The 19,346-nt window shown below is 44.7% G+C and overlaps 1 protein-coding gene across 3 annotated transcripts in view; it reads right to left on the bottom strand.

The window, feature by feature from the left end:
- cerkl (ceramide kinase-like) overlaps window positions 1-19,346 on the bottom strand; it is a 230,398-nt gene that overhangs the window by 90,352 nt on the left and 120,700 nt on the right. For all 3 annotated transcript variants that reach the window (XM_051930642.1, XM_051930641.1, XM_051930643.1), the window contains one exon: window positions 13,216-13,347. In XM_051930642.1, coding sequence (XP_051786602.1) covers window positions 13,216-13,347 — 132 coding nt within the window. The remainder of the gene's footprint in view (window positions 1-13,215; window positions 13,348-19,346) is intronic.

The following is a 19,346-nucleotide window of genomic DNA, read 5'->3' on the forward strand; positions in this document are numbered from 1 at the left end:
CTGCTTGCAGGTTAGGACTCAACCACCAAAAGCCTAAAACCGGACCACCGTACTAAGAAGATGGATGCCAAGGGCAGAACTGGTTTTATGTGTCCTATAGGGGGTCTTATTGAACCTTCATGCTTGGCACTGCCCTGAAGTTTGCCACCCACTACAGAGCCCCTCATGATGCAGGCAGGGCAGACTTTTTATTTTCGTTCCATCTGAGTCTTGAGGTCCATCCAGTCTCCTTCTCGTCTTAATTGAGCTCCTTTGGTCTTTGCTCTGGGCCCACCTGTGAGACAATGGCGGGCATCGGTGCCCGGAGGATTTCATTTGAGGCAAACACTGTCCTCAGCAGTTTTGTTGATGTGAAAATACTTGGTCCTTACATTTATGTCTGCTGCCATTTTGTGGTTTGTCTGAGATGACAGTCGATACCATGTGACGTGTTTTCTAGCAGCCACAGCCATTTGCTGGTATCCACCATGTGATTGTTGGAGGTGCAGATGGACTCCTATATGAGGTGGGGCGCCCTGCTCACCTTCTTCGTGGTTCTGCAGAACTAATCATTCTGGTGCATTTAACTAAGCCATTTAGACAAAGAGGATTGCACTTATTTTTGACTTTGAGTTAAACCGATGTCTGTATCTATTTAATACATATACATCTACAGATAAAATATCAATAATATCTATATATCTGTATATATATATCATCTGTAGATTATAAACTGATTTCTTCAGTCTAGCAGCTCCCCTCCAGACATATTCAGTGCTCAGGCTTGTAATGCGCCATCTGTTGGAATATGCAGTATCTTATAATGTATGAAGTAATACAATACATGGAGTTTTCTTTCCAACAGATGGTTTATCACAGATGTTTGAATTGCTGTTGAGAATCCCACAGCAAATGCAGTATAACTGAGGCAACAGACTCACCCTCTGTTGGAATGTATTTTGTAATACGTGAAGTAATAAAATGCGTTCACTTCTTCATTCCAACACATGGACATCACAAACATTAGCATTGCTTTTGAGAATCCTAAGCCACATACAGAATTGTTGAGGCAACAGGCAAACTGACAGTATAGCGTAATAAAGAAACATTTAAACAGAACAAAATATCTGCGAAATGTAAGTCAATTTCTGTCTGTCCTGCAGATTAACTGTGTTGGGCACATTCAGTGTTGTGGTGCGCCATCTGTTGGAATGTATTTTGTAATGCATGTAATAATAAAATGAATTGCATTTTTCATTACAACAGATGGCACATTGCAAACATTAGGACTGCTGTTGAGAATCTGGTAGGAAATGAGAGGGAATAACTGAGGCAAAGACAAGTCGACAGTGTCATTAAATAAAAGATAGATAGATAGATAGATAGATAGATAGATAGATAGATAGATAGATGTGAAAGGCACTATATGATAGATAGATAGATAGATAGATAGATAGATAGATAGATAGATAGATAGATAGATAGAAAGATGTGAAAGGCACTATATGATAGATAGATAGATAGATAGATAGATAGATAGATAGATAGATAGATAGATAGATAGATAGATAGATAGATAGATAGATAGATAGATAGACTTTAGTATAATAGATAGATAGACAGACTTTTATAATAGATGTGAAAGGCACTATATGATAGATAGATAGATGTGAAAGACACTATATGATAGATAGATAGATAGATAGATAGATAGATAGATAGATAGATAGATAGATAGATAGATAGATAGATAGATAGATAGATAGATAGATAGATAGATAGATAGATTTTTATAATAGATAGATGTGAAAGGCACTATATGATAGATAGATAGACTTTAGTATAATAGATAGATAGACAGACTTTTATAATAGATGTGAAAGGCACTATATGATAGATAGATAGATAGATAGATAGATAGATAGATAGATAGATAGATAGATAGATGTGAAAGGCACTATATGATAGATAGATAGATAGATAGATAGATAGATAGATAGATAGATAGATAGATAGATAGATAGATAGATAGATAGATAGATGTGACAGGCACTATATGATTGATAGATAGATAGATAGATAGATAGATAGATAGATAGATAGATAGATAGATAGATAGATAGACTTTTATAATAGATAGATATGAAAGGTATTATATGATAGATAGATAGATAGATAGATAGATAGATAGATAGATAGATAGATAGATAGATAGATAGATAGATAGATAGATAGATAGATAGATAGATGCCCACACACCAGCTGATCAAATGTCAATACAGCACTTGAAAATGTTGGGAAAAAAATGCTTGAAAGAAAAAAAATACGAAAATGGACAGTGAAAACACCAGAAATACACAGAAAAATGGACAGAAAATACCCCAAAAAAAAACCAACCTGAAAAAAAAATTCTTGAAAAAACTGCCTGACTAGAAAAAAACTTTAAAGAAACGCTGGAAAGAACGTTCTGCAAACACCCGAAAGATGGATGGATAAATACAACTAAATAAATGGTGAAAAATAAATAAAAGGCCTTAAAATGTCCAGATGCCAGTGTTCTAATAGCTTTTGAGAAACACATGGTAAAAAGAACACCTGAGAAACGTCTCAGCAAATAACAGAACAGCACAGTAAATGCCCGCCGCTGGCGTATCGGTGGTCCCTTACCGCGCACTCCAATGACGTGTGTATGTCAGGGACGTGCGGTCAGGGGAGGCAGGTGTCTTCGTGAAAAGTAAAAAAATACTAATAATGATAACATTAAATAAATGTTTCCACAGGTCTGTGCTATAAATTTCTTTTCTGTATGATTCCAATTATTTTTATCATTTTTTTAGTCAAAATCGCTGATTTGGCACATTTCCTGTTCAAATACAGGGGAGAAACGCGAGGTGCGGCAGCGACGAGCCTCAGCTCTCCTTGGACTGCACTCTCCCCACACTGACGGGGTTGATGCCCACAATTGGCGTGTGGTGCCTGTTGCTGTCTGTCTGTGTCGCCAATATAATGCTTACAGACACGTTTATTATACACTCTGACTCTCCACAGTCTGGCTAATATCTTTAATGAATGTGTGTGACATATTTAGTGTTGCTGATCGGACATAAAACCGCAGTGAAAAGGCAGAAGGTGAGGCCGACAGTACCGTACAGCCCTGAAGGGGGCGCATGTGAGCCTAACAGACTCTCGTTGCTGATTTTCTCCGCAGAGGCGCCGATAAGTTAGCGACATCAGAAAGTCAAGTGCACTGCAGCGCTCCGTTTATTTTTATTTTTAGTTCCAACTGAATGCCACAATGGAAGATTAAGATTTTTAAAACTAAAGGAAAATAAGGAGGACTTTTGCAAGAAATGGACGGAGATTTTCATGGAGAAGGATAGGCGCATGGACTTCATTTACAAATAAAGGTCAGACAATAAACAGTTTTCAGTTTTAATAAAAAATGGGATCAGACTAAGAAAAAAAAAACAATCCAATAATTAAAAATTAAATGTTGAGGTTAAATAAAATATTCTTTTGTTTTTCTTGTTATCCTTTTGTTGAACAGTCTGTATTAAAACTGATTAAAACATCAGAATTTAAAGCTTTTAAAAAAGACTAAATATTTCAATTGAGGTCAAAACTGAAATCCGTTTTTTTTTTGCACACCTCTCCATCCGTTCATTTGTATTAAATGAGTGTGAATTGTGGAATTGGAACTGCGAATGTAGAACACACTTCTCATGGGCTCACCACTTATGGGAGGGGCCAAGGAGGTCAGGTGCAGTGTGAGTTGGGTGGTGGCCGAAGGCGGGGACCTTGGCGGTCCGATCCTCGGCTACAGAAGCTGGCTCTTGGGACGTGGAATGTCACCTCTCTGAAGGGGAAGGAGCCTGAGCTAGTGCGCGAAGTTGAGAGGTTCCGGCTAGATATAGTCGGACTCACCTCGACGCACAGCTTGGACTCTGGAACCAATCTCCTTGAGAGGGGCTGGACTCTGTACCACTCTGGAGTTGCCCCCGGTGAGAGGCGCCGAGCGGGTATGGGTATACTTATTGCCCCCCGACTTGGAGCCTGTACATTGGGGTTTACCCCGGTGGACGAGAGGGTAGCCTCCCTCCGCCTTCGGGTCCTAACTGTTGTTTGTGCGTATGCGCTGAACAGCAGTTCGGAGTACCCACCCTTTTTGGAGTCCCTGGACGGGGTGCTAGAGGGCATACCTTCTGGGGACTCCCTCGTTCTGCTGGGAGACTTCAATGCTCACGTGGGCAATGACAGTGAGACCTGGAAGGGCGTGATTGGGAGGAATGGCCCCCCCGATCTGAACCCGAGCGGTGTTTTGTTATTGGACTTCTGTGCTCGTCACGGATTGTCCATAATGAACACCATGTTCAAGCATAGGGGTGTTCATATGTGCACTTGGCACCAGGACACCCTAGGCCTCAGTTCGATGATCGACTTTGTGGTCGTGTCGTCGGACTTGCGGCCACATGTCTTGGACACTCGGGTGAAGAGAGGGGCGGAGCTGTCAACTGATCACCACCTGGTGGTGAGTTGGCTTCGATGGTGGGGGAGGATGCCGGTCAGGCCTGGTAGGCCCAAACGTGTTGTGAGGGTCTGCTGGGAACGTCTGGCAGAGCCCCCTGTCAGAAGTAGCTTCAACTCCCACCTCCGGCAGAACTTCGACCACATCCCGAGGGAGGTGGGGGACATTGAGTCCGAATGGGCCATGTTCCGTGCCTCTATTGTTGAGGCAGCTGACCGGAGCTGTGGCCGTAAGGTGGTCGGTGCCTGTCGTGGCGGCAATCCCCGAACCCGTTGGTGGACACCGGTGGTGAGGGATGCCGTCAAGCTGAAGAAGGAGTCCTACCGGTCCCTTTTGTCCTGTGGGACTCTGGAGGCAGCTGATAGGTACCAGCAGGCCAAGCGGAATGCGGCTTTGGTGGTTGCTGAGGCAAAAACTCGGGCGTGGGAGGAGTTTGGGGAGGCCATGGAGAACGACTTTCGGACGGCTTCGAGGAGATTCTGGTCCACCATCCGGCGTCTCAGGAAGGGGAAGCAGTGCAGTGTCAACACTGTGTATGGTGGGGATGGTGCGCTGCTGACCTCGACTCGGGACGTTGTGGGTCGGTGGGGGGAGTACTTCGAAGACCTCCTCAATCCCATTAACATGCCTTCCAATGAGGAAGCAGAGCCTGGGGACTCAGAGGTGGGCTCCCCCATCTCTGGGACTGAGGTCACCGAGGTGGTCAAAAAACTCCTTGGTGGCAGGGCCCCGGGGGTGGATGAGATACGCCCGGAGTTCCTCAAGGCTCTGGATGTTGTAGGACTGTCTTGGTTGACACGCCTCTGCAACATCGCATGGACATCAGGGACAGTGCCTCTGGATTGGCAGACCGGGGTGGTGGTCCCCCTCTTTAAGAAGGGGGATCGGAGGGTGTGTTCCAACTACAGAGGGATCACACTCCTCAGCCTCCCTGGAAAAGTCTATTCAGGGGTCCTGGAGAGGAGGGTCCGTCGGATAGTAGAGCCTCGGATTCAGGAGGAACAGTGTGGTTTTCGTCCTGGTCGCGGAACAGTGGACCAGCTCTATACCCTTAGCAGGGTCCTGGAGGGTGCATGGGAGTTTGCCCAATCAGTCTACATGTGTTTTGTGGACTTGGAAAAGGCATTCGACCATGTCCCTCGGGGAATCCTGTGGGGGGTACTCCGAGAGTATGGGGTACCGGCCCCCCTGATAAGGGCTGTTCAGTCCCTGTACGATCAGTGCCAGAGCTTGGTCCGCATTGCCGGCAGTAAGTCGAACCCGTTTCCAGTGAGAGTTGGACTCCGCCAGGGCTGCCCTTTGTCACCGATTCTGTTCATAACTTTTATGGACAGAATTTCTAGGCGCAGCCAGGGCGTTGAGGGGGTCCGGTTTGGTGGGCTCAGGATTGGGTCACTGCTTTTTGCAGATGATGTTGTCCTGTTTGCTTCATCAGGCCGTGATCTTCAGCTCTCTCTGGATCGGTTCGAAGCCGAGTGTGAAGCGGCTGGGATGAGAATCAGCACCTCCAAATCCGAGACCATGGTCCTCAGCCGGAAAAGGGTGGAGTGCCCTCTCAGGGTTGGTAGCAAGATCCTGCCCCAAGTGGAGGAGTTCAAGTATCACTTGTTCACGAGTGAGGGAAGAATGGAGCGTGAGATCGACAGGCGGATCGGTGCGGCGTCCACAGTAATGCGGGCTCTGCATCGGTCTGTCGTGGTGAAAAAGGAGCTGAGCCATAAGGTGAAGCTCTCAATTTACCAGTCGATCTATGTTCCTACCCTCACCTATGGTCATGAGCTATGGGTAGTGACCGAAAGAACGAGATCGCGAATACAAGCGGCTGAAATGAGTTTCCTCCGCAGGGTCTCTGGGCTTTCCCTTAAAGATAGGGTGAGAAGCTCAGTCATCTGGGAGGGTCTCAGAGTAGAGCCGCTGCTCCTCCGCATCGAGAGGAGTCAGATGAGGTGGCTCAGGCATCTGATCAGGATGCCTCCTGGACGCCTCCCTGGTGAGGTGTTCCGGGCACGTCCAACCGGGAGGAGGCCCCGGGGAAGACCCAGGACACGCTGGAGGGACTATGTCTCCCGGCTGGCCTGGGAACGCCTCGGGATTCTCCCGGAAGAGCTAGAAGAAGTGGCCGGGGAGAGGGAAGTCTGGGCATCTCTGCTCAAGCTGCTGCCCCCGCGACCCGACCTCGGATAAGCGGGAGACAATGGATGGATGGATGGATGTAGAACACATGGAGGAGCAAATGCGCCCTCTCCGCTCTCTCTCTCTCTCCGCTTTAAACGTAACGTTCTTTCTTAGCCAGATGTGCGCTTTACCTGTCTGTGTGTGTAAAGAAAGCTGATGAGATATGAAACATCACCAGTAGTCGAGGTGCTGGCTGCCAGTTGATTAGTGAATCAGCGACTCTTTGGGGTTCATAGATTTGTAAATCTCCCTCTGAAGGAGTCTCCAGCCATGAACCTCACCGCACGTCACTGCTGTGTGTTATCAGCGGGGGTTTACCTTAAAGGTGTAAACGTCACTACACCTGTTTGTCACCGCCCACTCTTCTCCTGGTGATTTTCTTTGACGTGATATTTGTCACGTCTGTCACACGTCATTTACACCGCTAGCGGGATTTTTTCAGCACATGAAATCCAAACAAGCCATTCACACTGAAAGTGATTTTGCGCCGTTTCTGATGCCATTTTGTTTTGTTTGGGGACGATGACATTCGTTGAGTCAGGATGTGACTCCCAGGTGGAGTGGCCTCAGTGATCGCAGCGTCTGGCACGAGTGATTCGGCGTCCATTTTCTATCTGAGGCGTCTCCCTGTGTCTGCGTTCTCCTGATGTTGTTGCTCAGATTTTGGGTGAACGTCTTTGGTCCCTGCGTGTCACACACCGCCTGCTCCGACTCCTCTTTTTAAATCTTTTCACTTCCACGAGATGACTTTTGCAGACTCACTTTCTCAGACTGGCTGAGTTCTCATGGTGGTCTCACGTGTGCCATTGCACTTTAAGCCACGCCCCCTACCCCACTACCTGCGTTTTGATCTCTTTTTTAAATTCCTATCAATATCATTGATCTCCATCATTAACGTTTTATTGTCATCACCTCTTACTTTATCTCTGACTGCTGAAGCTACTTTGAATACATTTTGGGACACAGGGGGCACTCTTGAGCCATCCCAGAACCCAGATCAGGATAAAAAGAAACTACAATTACAACAAAAAAAAATGTTTATGAATATAAAAATAAAGCACAAAAGAGAAGGAGAGAATTCACCCATGGAAAGCAAATGACCTGCCACCCCAATACAGCTTTCTCTGTGTGACAGCTGGCACACAAGTCATCTTTTTTTATCACCCATCAGTTCACCACTGGAGGAATTCTTAGAGCTCCCCCTGGTGGGCACAGATGTCTCTGCACTACTGAATCCAGAGTCCAGAAACCCCAGAGAGGCCTGTCTGATATCCATCCCATAATGCAATGGTTCTCAAACTGGGGGGCAAAATAACAAAAAATGGGGTGCGAATGTTGCCATACGTGGCGTAATTTCGCTATTCGTAGGAAAATTTTAAACTTGTAGCGGTGTATCGGCAGCCAAAAAATATAGGAATAAATTTTATTAGGGTTTCAAAAAAATGTTAGGGGGGCGCGATTAAAACTGTTATGAAAACTCGGGTCGCAAATACTTAAAGGTTGAGAAACTCTGCCATAATGGCAGAGTGGGTCTCACTGTGCTAATCCGGTGGGCTGGGGGACTCCTGGTCTGTTAGTGACAATCCCAATGTCACTCTATTATTGTAACACACCTAATTAATGGAATACAATGCAGTGAAAAAGTATTTGCATCCCCAAAACCCCAAATCCTGTGTATTTGCATATTTTACACCTAATCAGGAAATTTAACTAGGGGCTTATTCAGGGATCAAAGTCCACCCCTGTGAAAAAGTAATTGCCCCCTAACTTGCAGTAATAATCGCAGCTAAACACTTGCTCTAATTTGATGCCAGCCTTTTGTGTCGCCTGCTGCTTCATTTCAGACACTTTGGCAATTTGTGAGCATCGACTGCTCGTCTCTCTGGTCCCCTCAATTGGGTCGAGTCCCGACTTTGACTGACCACTCCAGCATTTCGGAGCCATTCAGTAACCGGCTGGCCTTTGTGTTTGTGCCGCATAACCCAATGACGCTTGAGCTTCGGGTCAGAGGACGGAAAAGCAGACAGACACAACAAAACAATGTGGTCCAGAATAAGGAGCACCACCTAGTGGTTAAACTCTGTATGGGTAAGGAACTATATAAAGGTTTGATGGATGTTCTGTAGCATAAACCTGGGACCTTCAATACAGAATGCCACTTGGTGATTAAACTTTGTGTGTAAGGAGCTATATAAGCTTTAAGTCTCTAAAATATGTTCCTGGGAGCTTCAATATGGAGTGCCACCTAGTGGTGGGGCTTTATAAACTGTAATGTTCTGCACCCATAGCTTTCGGGCCTTCATAAGGTGCGCCATCTAGTGGTTAAACTTTTTACGTGGAAGAAGCGATATAACATTTAAAGGTAGGAGACGTTCCTGGGAGTTTCAATATGGAGTGCCACCTAGTGGTGGGGCAATACTAACTGTAATGTTTCTCTCCACCTCCCTGGGGCTTTCAAAAATGTAACACCACCTGATGGCTAAAGTCTTTATGTGTAAGCAGCTATTTAAATTTCAATGCTCTAAAATATGTTCCTGGGAGCTTTAGTACGGAGTGCCACCTAGTGGTGGGACTGCATAAACTTTAATTAACATTAACTTTGTGAATTTCCCATTGGGATTAATAAAGTATCTATCTATCTATCTATCTATCTATCTATCTATCTATCTATCTATCTATCTATCTATCTATCTATCTATCTATCTAATGTTTTAAACTGCAACCCTGGCGCCTTCAGTAAGGAGCGCCACCTGGTGGTTAAACTCTTTATGCGTACGGAGCTATAAAAACTTTAATGTTCTACACCACAGCTCCACTCAATGTTTAATGTCCTTCATCCACACACATAGTATATGGTTGAACGAAATTTTGTTCCTTATAGTCCCCGGCGCACAGGCCAAAAAACAACATACATTTAACATACACCATAACATTACTAAAACCAGAGCAACAATACAATGGAACAAAACAAAAGGCGCAGAACAACTAAGGGTCCTTCAATAAACAGTGCCACCTGGTGGTTAAACTTTATGTGTAAGACGCTATATACACTTTAAAGCTCTGCACCGCAACCATTAAGACTTCAAAATGGAGTGCCACCTAGTGGTGGGGCTATGTAAGCTTTAATTTTCTGCACCCACTGCCTTGGGGCCTACAATGAGGAGCGCCATCTAGTGGTTAAAATCTTTGTGTGAAAGAAGCGATACAAGGTTTAAGGTTTTACAATACGTTCCTGGAAGCTTCAGTATGGAGTGCCACCTAGTGGTGGAGCTATACAAACTGTAATGTGTCTCATGTGCAAGGAAACCCAGGAGATGTGGAGTAAAAGTTGACCCAAAGATGGGCAAATTGGTACAAAAATAATTACAAAGATGATAGAGTGAGTTGTGACCAGAGTGGGAGTGTGTGGCATTCTAACAGGGTGCTGGAGGACAGATGACCTCTGACTTCTCCCCAGTGAGAGACAGAGACAGAGAGAGAGATAGATAGAGTGAGAGAAAGAGAGATAATAGGGAGAGAGAGAGAGATGGGCAGGGATAAACCCATTTGGTAACCCCTCCTGACCACTAGAGGGCACACATAATGGCAGCTGAGAGCTCCCTTAATGAAAGAGAGTGTAACTGCAATGCTAGTGAGGTCAGTCATATAGCACAAAATGCCCACAACGCTAGTCACGAAATGTCCATTGCATGCCCGGCTACACTATGGCTGTGATAAGGGTTGTCTGAGAACTTAAAGGGCATTTCGTGACAGACATCGTGGGCACTGCTTGACCTGCGTCACAGGCATTGTGGACCGCACTTTGACCCAGCACCTTTAACAAGGGAGTGGGGTTTGGCAATGCAGGAATAGTTTAGGCCACCAGAGGGCGCTGTGAGGACTCTGGATGGGCTGCCAGCTCACCTCAGCATTACTGGCCCTGTGATGGTGCAGAATGTGCAGGAGCTGCCAGAGGGCATGGAGTGGGGGTGACGGAAGGGGCCAGACAAGAGTTCAGCACCTTCATACTTGGGGCTTTTCGGTTTTTCATGCTTTCTTCATCTTCTTCACATATGAAATTCCCTTACTGTTTAATTCATGTTGTGCGTTTCAGTCAATAGCAGACACAAGTAGAGCGCCCCCTGCTGTTGGTACATGACAGAATAAATGAACGGCTGGCATTATCTGGGATTCGTCTTCGTTTCTTAAAAATTCTCCTGTCATTCTGAATGGTGCTATATAAAATATCTACCATGTGTCTGCCCTCGTGTTTGCCAACCAGGACCTCGAGGTGTTTCGTAGTGTAGTGGGTGCGGCAACGTGATGTTCCAGTGCATGCTCCCCAACGTGACCTGACCAGACCTGCCCAGCCATCCAACCTACATGCCCTCTACTTCAGTTCAGGTCAAGTCTTTGGGAGCCTATGCTGGAAGCATCAGATGCAGGGTGGTGCCAGTCCATCATAAGGCACAGACAAACAGAGCCAATTTAGAGGTGCCAGTTACACTGACCTGCAAAACTTTGGCAGGATTACCAGGACACCTAAACCTAAACAGACATGGGGAGAACATGCAAGCAACTACATAGGCAGTGCCCAGGCTGTGAGAAATATGGTGAACATGGTAACTCCATCTTGACAGTGCCCATGGTAGAAGACACAAGAAGAACATGCAAACTCCACACAGGCATGAAAACAGACATGGGGAGAACACGCAAGCACCAACCGTCAGTGCCCAGTGCTCATCCCAATGGCACCCAAGCTGAGAGACTTGGGAAAAACATGCAAACTCCACCCAGGCTTGGAGACATCAGAGGACATGCATATGGCATAGAAGCTGGGAAACACAGGAAAATATGCCAAATCCACCTTGGCAGTACCAAGGCTGTGAAACATGGCGGGGACATGAAACACACCTCAGAGGGCACAAAAGCAATGCCCAGGCTAAATAACATGAAAAGAAGAAGCAAACTGCACCAAGGCTGGGTAACATGGGAGAACACACCAATACCACCCATGCAATGCCCAGGCTGGAAGACAATGGAGAACATGTAAACTACACCCTGGCAGTGCCAAAGCTAGAGGAAAACATACACACTCTACATGGGATAGGTGACACAGAGGGAACATATGAATGCCACACAAGCAGTGCTCAAGCTGAGAGACGTGAGATAACATGCCAATAGAGCACAGGAAGGTAGACATGGGAAGAACAAACATACTCCACCGTGGCAGTGCCCAAGCTAGGAAACATGGAAAGAAGAAGCATATGACACCAAGGCTGTGAGATATTGGGTGAACAATGCAACTCCACCCTGGCAGTGTGCGGGCTACAAGACATGGGGAGAACATGCAAGTGCCAACCATCAGTGCCCAGTGCTCATGCAAATGGCACCCAAGCTGGAAGACATAGGAAGAACATGCAAACTCCACCCAGGCTAGGACATATTGGACGGCATGCAAATGGCATGCAAGCTGGGAAACACAGGAAAATATGCCAACTCCACCTCGGCAGTACCAAGGCTGTGAGACATGGGAGTGAGCATGAAACACACCTCAGAGGGCACAAAAGCAATGCCCAGGCTAAATAACATGACAAGAACAAGCAAACTGCACCAAGGCAGGGTGACATAGAAGAACACACCAATACCACACATGCAATGCCCAGACTGGGAGAAAATGGAGAACATGCAAATTCCACCCTGGCAGTGCCCAAGCTAGAAGACACAGAAAGAACATGCAAACTCTGTTCAGGATGGATAACATGGGGAGATCATGCAAATGGAGCCCAGGCTGGCAGACATGGGAAACATGCACACTCTGCCCAGGACAGGCGACATGGAAGGAACATGGGAATGCCACACGGGCAGTGCCCAAGCTGAAAGACGTGAGATAACATGCAAATAGCAGACAAGGTGGGAAAAATGGGAAGAGCATGCAAACTTCACCATGGCAGTGCCCACGGAGAAGACACAGGAAGAACATGCAAACTCTGCCTGGGAAGGGTGACAAAGAGAGAACGTGCAAATGCCACACAAGCAGTGCCCAGGCTGAGAGACATGGGACAGCATGCAAACTCCACCCTGGCAATGTCCAGGCTAGAAAACATGAAAAGAACACACAAAATTCACCCTTGTAGTACCCAGGCTACGAGACATGGGGTGAACATGCACATGCCACACTGGCAGTGCCCAGACTGGAAAGCATGAAAAGAAGAGACAGACTTCACCAGGCTTGGAGACACAGGGAAGACATGTAGATGCCACATAGGCAATGCCAGGTTGGGATGTGTACCCTGTGTTTTAAAACTGCAGGACAGCAGCACCCACCCCTATGCCACCATGTTGCCAATTATATATTACCCAGTAAGGTGCTCTTTGTCTGTTTCAATCTCATATATGTGACACACACCTATGTAAGATGGTGGCCATGGCTTCTTCTGACAAGTAGCCCCCCCCGGCACCTAGCATTTAAGTACAGAACACATTAGTGAGCTTGCCGGCACAGTGAAAGGCACTATATACAGTAGGCTTTATATGCATCACAGGATGTGACTTACTTGTGACGTCGCTCTGAATATTGGCGAGCCGAAAGAGCGGTGCCACCTGCTCCTGGTAGACGTCATTCGCTTCTTTCTTGTGGCTGTTGGGGTTCACAAACACCTTGATGGATTTTGGTCTGCCGGAATATGCTAGAACAAAAGAATAAAAAGAAGATGTCATTTTTGGGAGGGGTGTCATCGGTGGTCTTTGTGGCACATGAATGACGAGCTCGACCCTGTGGCACAGACTGTAACTTGAGAGAAGGGCATCAGTCAGACGGGCAAACCTGAAGGGCTGCCAAGATAAAGGAAGAGGAGCCAGCAGAGGTGGCACTTATTTTACCCTTTAAACACATCACATGCTCCTGTAAAAGGCACCATAAATTGTGCTGCATGCACTACAGCAGCTGCCAGTGGCGCCCAGCGGGTTCAAGTTTCTCCTCGGCTCTCTGAGCCTCCGTCTTTTGTCTTTTTAATTCCCCTCTCAGCACACTCTGATAATCCATTTAGAGTGAATTCCCCTCTGCAGACGCTCGTTATCTGAATCCGACACTCCAGTGACCCCCCCCGGGCGGCCGCTGACCTCACCTGCTAATGAGTCCGGGGAGAGGCGCGCCTGGACAGCAACGCCCAGTCCAGAATGAGTGGGGGTGGAGGGGGGGGGGGCCGTGAGGGGTCACAGTTCAACACCAAACGGGGACTGGGGAGGCAATTGGGGTCTCCCAGGGGACACCAGAGGCGGGAACGCCTCCCGGTGGGGACTCGACAGCAGTGCGGCCTCACAGTTGGCGCGGAGATTTGATACTGCAATTTAGGCCATCGACAGGGAGGCCGCAGCCGGAGCAGGTGCTGTAGGGGGCCGGGGCTGTTAGTTGGGGTCAGCAGAGCGAGAGTGAATGAGCAGCAGGGGGGGGCTGCTAGGGGGAACTGGGGGTGGTGATTATGGGGTAGATGGCGCCAAAATAAGTGAAGTCACGTGTGACATGGGCAGAGACAGGAGTGGACCGCATCACTTCAGTCTGACATATAATCTCTATCACCAGCCAACTTCCACATCTATACATCGACAGTAAAGTGCTTTACATATTTATCTATTGATCATAAAGTATCATTCCCATCTATCGCTTTTATAGTGCCTTACACATCTATCTATAAATCTAACATCAAATGTGTATATCTGTTATATAGTGCCTTTGAAATCTGTCTGTCAAAAGACACCTTTGAAATTGATTATTTAGTTCATTACACATCTATTATATAGCGCCTCTCAAGTCTGTATATTCACTACAAAAGCGTTTCACAACTGTCTGCTGAACATAAGGCAGCTTTCACATCTATTATACAAAGCCTTGCATATCCTTCTATTATATAGCGCCTTTTACATCGATCTCAATGTATATTATGGATTGCTTATACATTTATTTATCTATCAATAAATCATAAGATGCCCTTCACATCTGTTATATAGTGCCTTTAACTGCATCTAGCAATCTAGACACCTCTGACATCTATTTATTGTGTTGTGCCTTAAACAACCATCTGTGTTATACAGTATAGCGTCTTTCATCTGTTTATTATAATAAGGCGTCTTTTAAATCTATCTATTAGACACTGCCTTACAAATCTTTCTGATATATAGTGCCTTTCAGATCTAAAAAATAGGGGCTTTAAATCTGTCTGGCTGTCATAAGACATCATTTACATCTGTCATATAGTGCCTTACACATCTATCATATATCACCTTTTATCTGTCTATAATAAGACAACTCCTATACAGTGCTTCTGTATATTATATAGTGCCTTTCAAATCTATCTATCTATCTATCTATCTATCTATCTATCATATAGTGCCTTTCATATCTATCTATCTATCTATCATATAGTGCCTTTCATATCTATCTATCTATCTATTATATAGTGCCTTTCAAATCTGTCTATTTAAAATATATTGCCTTTCATCTTATCTATTATAAGACCGCTTTAAGATCTACCTTTAAAACAGTGCCCTGCATGTTTATCTGTTATATAGTGTCTTTCATCTATCATAAGACACCTTTTACAGCTCTGTAGTAAATAGTGCCTTGCACATCTATATTATATAGTGCCTTTCAGCTCTATCTATTATATAATGAATTACACATCTCTCTATTAGATAGTGCCTTTCAAAGCTACATATTTATTATACGATACCTTTCACATCAAGCTACCGATCATAAGGCACCTTTCTTATATAGTGCCTTACACATTTTAATAGCTAAATATTAAAGGCACTACATGATAATCAAATAGACAGATGTGTAAGACACTATAAAATGAATAGAAATTGTACTATATAGCAGACAGTCAAATAGGAAAGGCACTATAGATAGATAGATATGAATGGCACTATATGATAGATGGATAGATAGAAAGATATGAAAGGCACTATATGATAGATAGATAGATAGATAGAAGTGAATGGCACTATATAATTATAATGATATTGATGGATAGATAGATATGAAAGGCACTATATGATAGATAGATAGATAGATAGATAGATAGATAGATAGATAGATAGATAGATAGATAGATAGATAGATAGAAGTGAAAGGCACTATATAATTATAATGATAATGATATAGATCTATCTATCTATCTATCTATCTAGATAGATAAATAGATAGATAGAAGTGAAAGGCACTATATGATAGATAGATAGATAGATAGATAGATAGATAGATAGATAGATAGATAGATAGATAGATAGATAGATAGATAGATATGAAAGGCACTATATGATAGATAGAAAGATATGAAAGGCACTATATGATAGATAGATAGATAGAAGTGAATGGCACTATATAATTATAATGATAATGATGGATAGATAGATATGAAAGGCACTATATGATAGCTAGATAGATAGAAGTGAAAGGCACTATATAATTATAATGATAATGATATAGATAGATAGATAAATAGATAGATAGAAGTGAAAGGCACTATATGATAGATAGATAGATGTGAAAGGCACTATAGATAGATAGATAGATAGATAGATAGATAGATAGATAGATAGATAGATAGATAGATGCGAAAGGCACTATAGATAGATAGATAAATCTGAAAGACACTATATGATAGATAGATAGATAGAAGTGAAAGGCACTATATAATTAGAATGATAATGATAGATAGATATGAAAGGCACTATATGATAGATAGATAGATAGATAGATAGATAGATAGATAGATAGATAGATAGATAGATAGATAGATATGAAAGGCACTATATATCTATCTAATATAGAGATGTGAAAGGCACTATATAATAGAAAGACATACAGATAGATTGATATGAAAGGCACTATATTACAGATAGACAAATCCTTAGGCCCTGCAGCCTGATATTTTATTTTTTATGTTAATAATAATAATAATTCATTACATTTATATAGCGCTTTTCTAAATGTGTGATAATTGCATTTGGACCCTTGTCTGGCGCGCCACGCCTGTCCAGTGGAGGTCTGCCTCATTGAACCTCACTGCACTGAGGAGACCCTGTGACTCCCAACCTCGGTTGCTACTTCTGTGGTTCTGCCATTGAGAGGGAGGCTCCTTCAACTCAGAAGAACCTTCTGGACGACCCTCGAGATCTTCTGCCAAGACCCACCGTGTCATCTGGTGATGAACCAATAAAGTCTTGAGCTATTAAAAGTGTGGATTACAAGTCCTGTTTGATTGATTAGCGTGCAGATGTCCCCAGAGTGACAGTTCATGTCGTCACATGTGTGGTGGGGGTGTTGTAGGCCTCAAAACAAGAACAATCCTTCCCTTTCAGTCCCTCCAGGTAGTGACTCTGGAAAGACAAGACACACAAAGTTGTGTCCAGTGCCACCACGGGGGCCTTCCTCTCTCACAGACCTCCACCCGCATTTCAGTGACGTCGCTAACTTTTGCCCTGCAGAACGAGGCAACGCTGGTGACATTTTCTTAGATCTTCTGCCAACCTGTACATCTGGCTGTAAATCTGAAACAGCATGCGTTAGCGATGGGGAAGCCTTAATCTAGCAGCACACAGCTCCCCCCAGCAGTGGTGGATGGAAGAAAAGGGCAATTAGGTGGGAAAAATAAAGGGGGGGGGGCACCAGAGGGCGGGCAGCTGTGAAGACACGTCAGCCTGCAGAGAGTACCGTGGACATGAAATATGGCACAGGTGATGCCAGGCTGCATTGCACATGTCATGTAATATCGGGTCACTGCCTGGACTTAACTAAATAAAGACGGCCACCTAACACTGCAGTGCCTTCACATGTTCTCTCTGTGTCTATGTGATGACAAGGGACATTACTGAGGTGGCCAGATGGGTCAGTCTGACTGAGTAGACTGGCACCTTTTGAGTCCAAGGTTGGTTTGTATCAGCATTGAGGACTGAAGAGACCTGGAAGAGGTTTGCAGGTCCAGCAAATACAATGCTGTGAAAAAGTATTTGCCCCCTTCTTCTATTTTCCCTATTCCTAACTCTTCATTATGGTTTTTAATTGCCAAGCAGATTAAGTAAAATACAAAAGAGAACCTGAGTAAACGCAATGACACATGGTTTTGAAATGACCATATGGTTTATCAGAGGAAAAAAAGTTCACCGTGTGAAAAAGTAATTACCCCCCTAGTCACTCAGCCAGACAGCCAATGACCCAAATGTAAATGACACCGGGTTTAAAGAGACGCGACACATCCAAGTGTGATGGCTGCCAGCCCCGTTGGACCCTAAACATCACTTCAATGGGAACTTTTCAGAAATGTGAAGGTGATGGTGACAAGGTCTCAACAAGCAACAGACCATGCATTGACCAAAAGAAACTCCAGACAGTTACTGAAGTATATCAGGCCAAAGGAAGATACAAAGCAATTTGGGATTCTGGTGAATCAACATGAGAGCCATCATCTCCAAAAAAAGAGAAAATTCAGAACAGAAAATCTACCCAGGAATGTAAAGTGACACCAAGAGTGCAAAGAAAATTAATCTAGTAAGTCAGTGAAGAACCCAGATGAATTTTCTTTGCACTCTTGGTGTCATTTTACATTCCTGGGTAGATTTTCTGTTCTGAATTTTCTCTTCTTTTGGAGATGATGGCTCTCACGTTGATTCACCAGAGTCCCAAATTGCTTTGTATCTTCCATCCAATGAGCTGCAGGTCTCTCTCAGCTTCACAAAACCATTAGAGACATCAGGAAGATGTTAAATTAACTGAAATCAACTGTCTGGAATATCAAGAAGAAGAAAGAATACACTGGTGGGCTCAGGAATCACAAAGGGACTGGTGGGCCAAGGAAGACCTCCAGTGCTGAGGACAGAAGAATTCTCACGTATGGTCAAGAAAATGCGACAGTCTTCAGGGGGCTGATATGTGTGTGTCAGAGATGACCATCAGCAGAAGACTTCATGAACAGAAACACAGAGGAGGACACACTGCAAGATGGAGGCCACAAAAACAGGATGGCCAGATGACAGTTTGTGACAAAAGGACTTCAAAGAGCCTGAGGAATTCTGGGAGAAGTTCTTGTGCACAGACAAGACAAAGATGAACTTCATCAGAGTGATGGTGAGAGAAAAGTGTGCAGACAACAAGGAACTACCTGAGATCCAAAGCAGACCACCTCATCTGTTAAACATGGTGGTGCTGGGGGTGTATTGGCTTGGTCATGAATGGCTGCCACTGGTCCTGGCACACTTCTCTTCATTGATGATGGAACTTCTGACGGCACAATGAATTCTGAGGTGTGTAGTAGAAACAGCTGACCTGCTTAAGTTCCAGTAAAGACCTCCAAACTCATCCTACCACAAGATAATGAGCCAAACACACTGCTGAGGCCACACAGGAGTTTATCAAAGATAAAAAATGAAAAATTCTTGAATGGCTGAGCCTGTCACCTGGAGCAGGCCTTCCATATGCTGAAGGGGACAAGCAGGAGCTGAAGATGGCTGCATGAGACGCCTGGCAGAGCATCACCAGAGAAGACCCTCACCACCTGGTGATGGCTGTGAATGGCAGACTTCAAGCAGTCATTGCATGTGAGGGACATGCGACTAACCCGTCGACTGCCCTGTGGGATGTCCTGAGACTTCATAGGATCCCCCCAAAGTTGCTGGATATCATGGCCAGCCT

Source organism: Erpetoichthys calabaricus, chromosome 8 (assembly GCF_900747795.2).
Source record: "Erpetoichthys calabaricus chromosome 8, fErpCal1.3, whole genome shotgun sequence".
Classification (NCBI taxonomy): domain Eukaryota; kingdom Metazoa; phylum Chordata; class Cladistia; order Polypteriformes; family Polypteridae; genus Erpetoichthys; species Erpetoichthys calabaricus.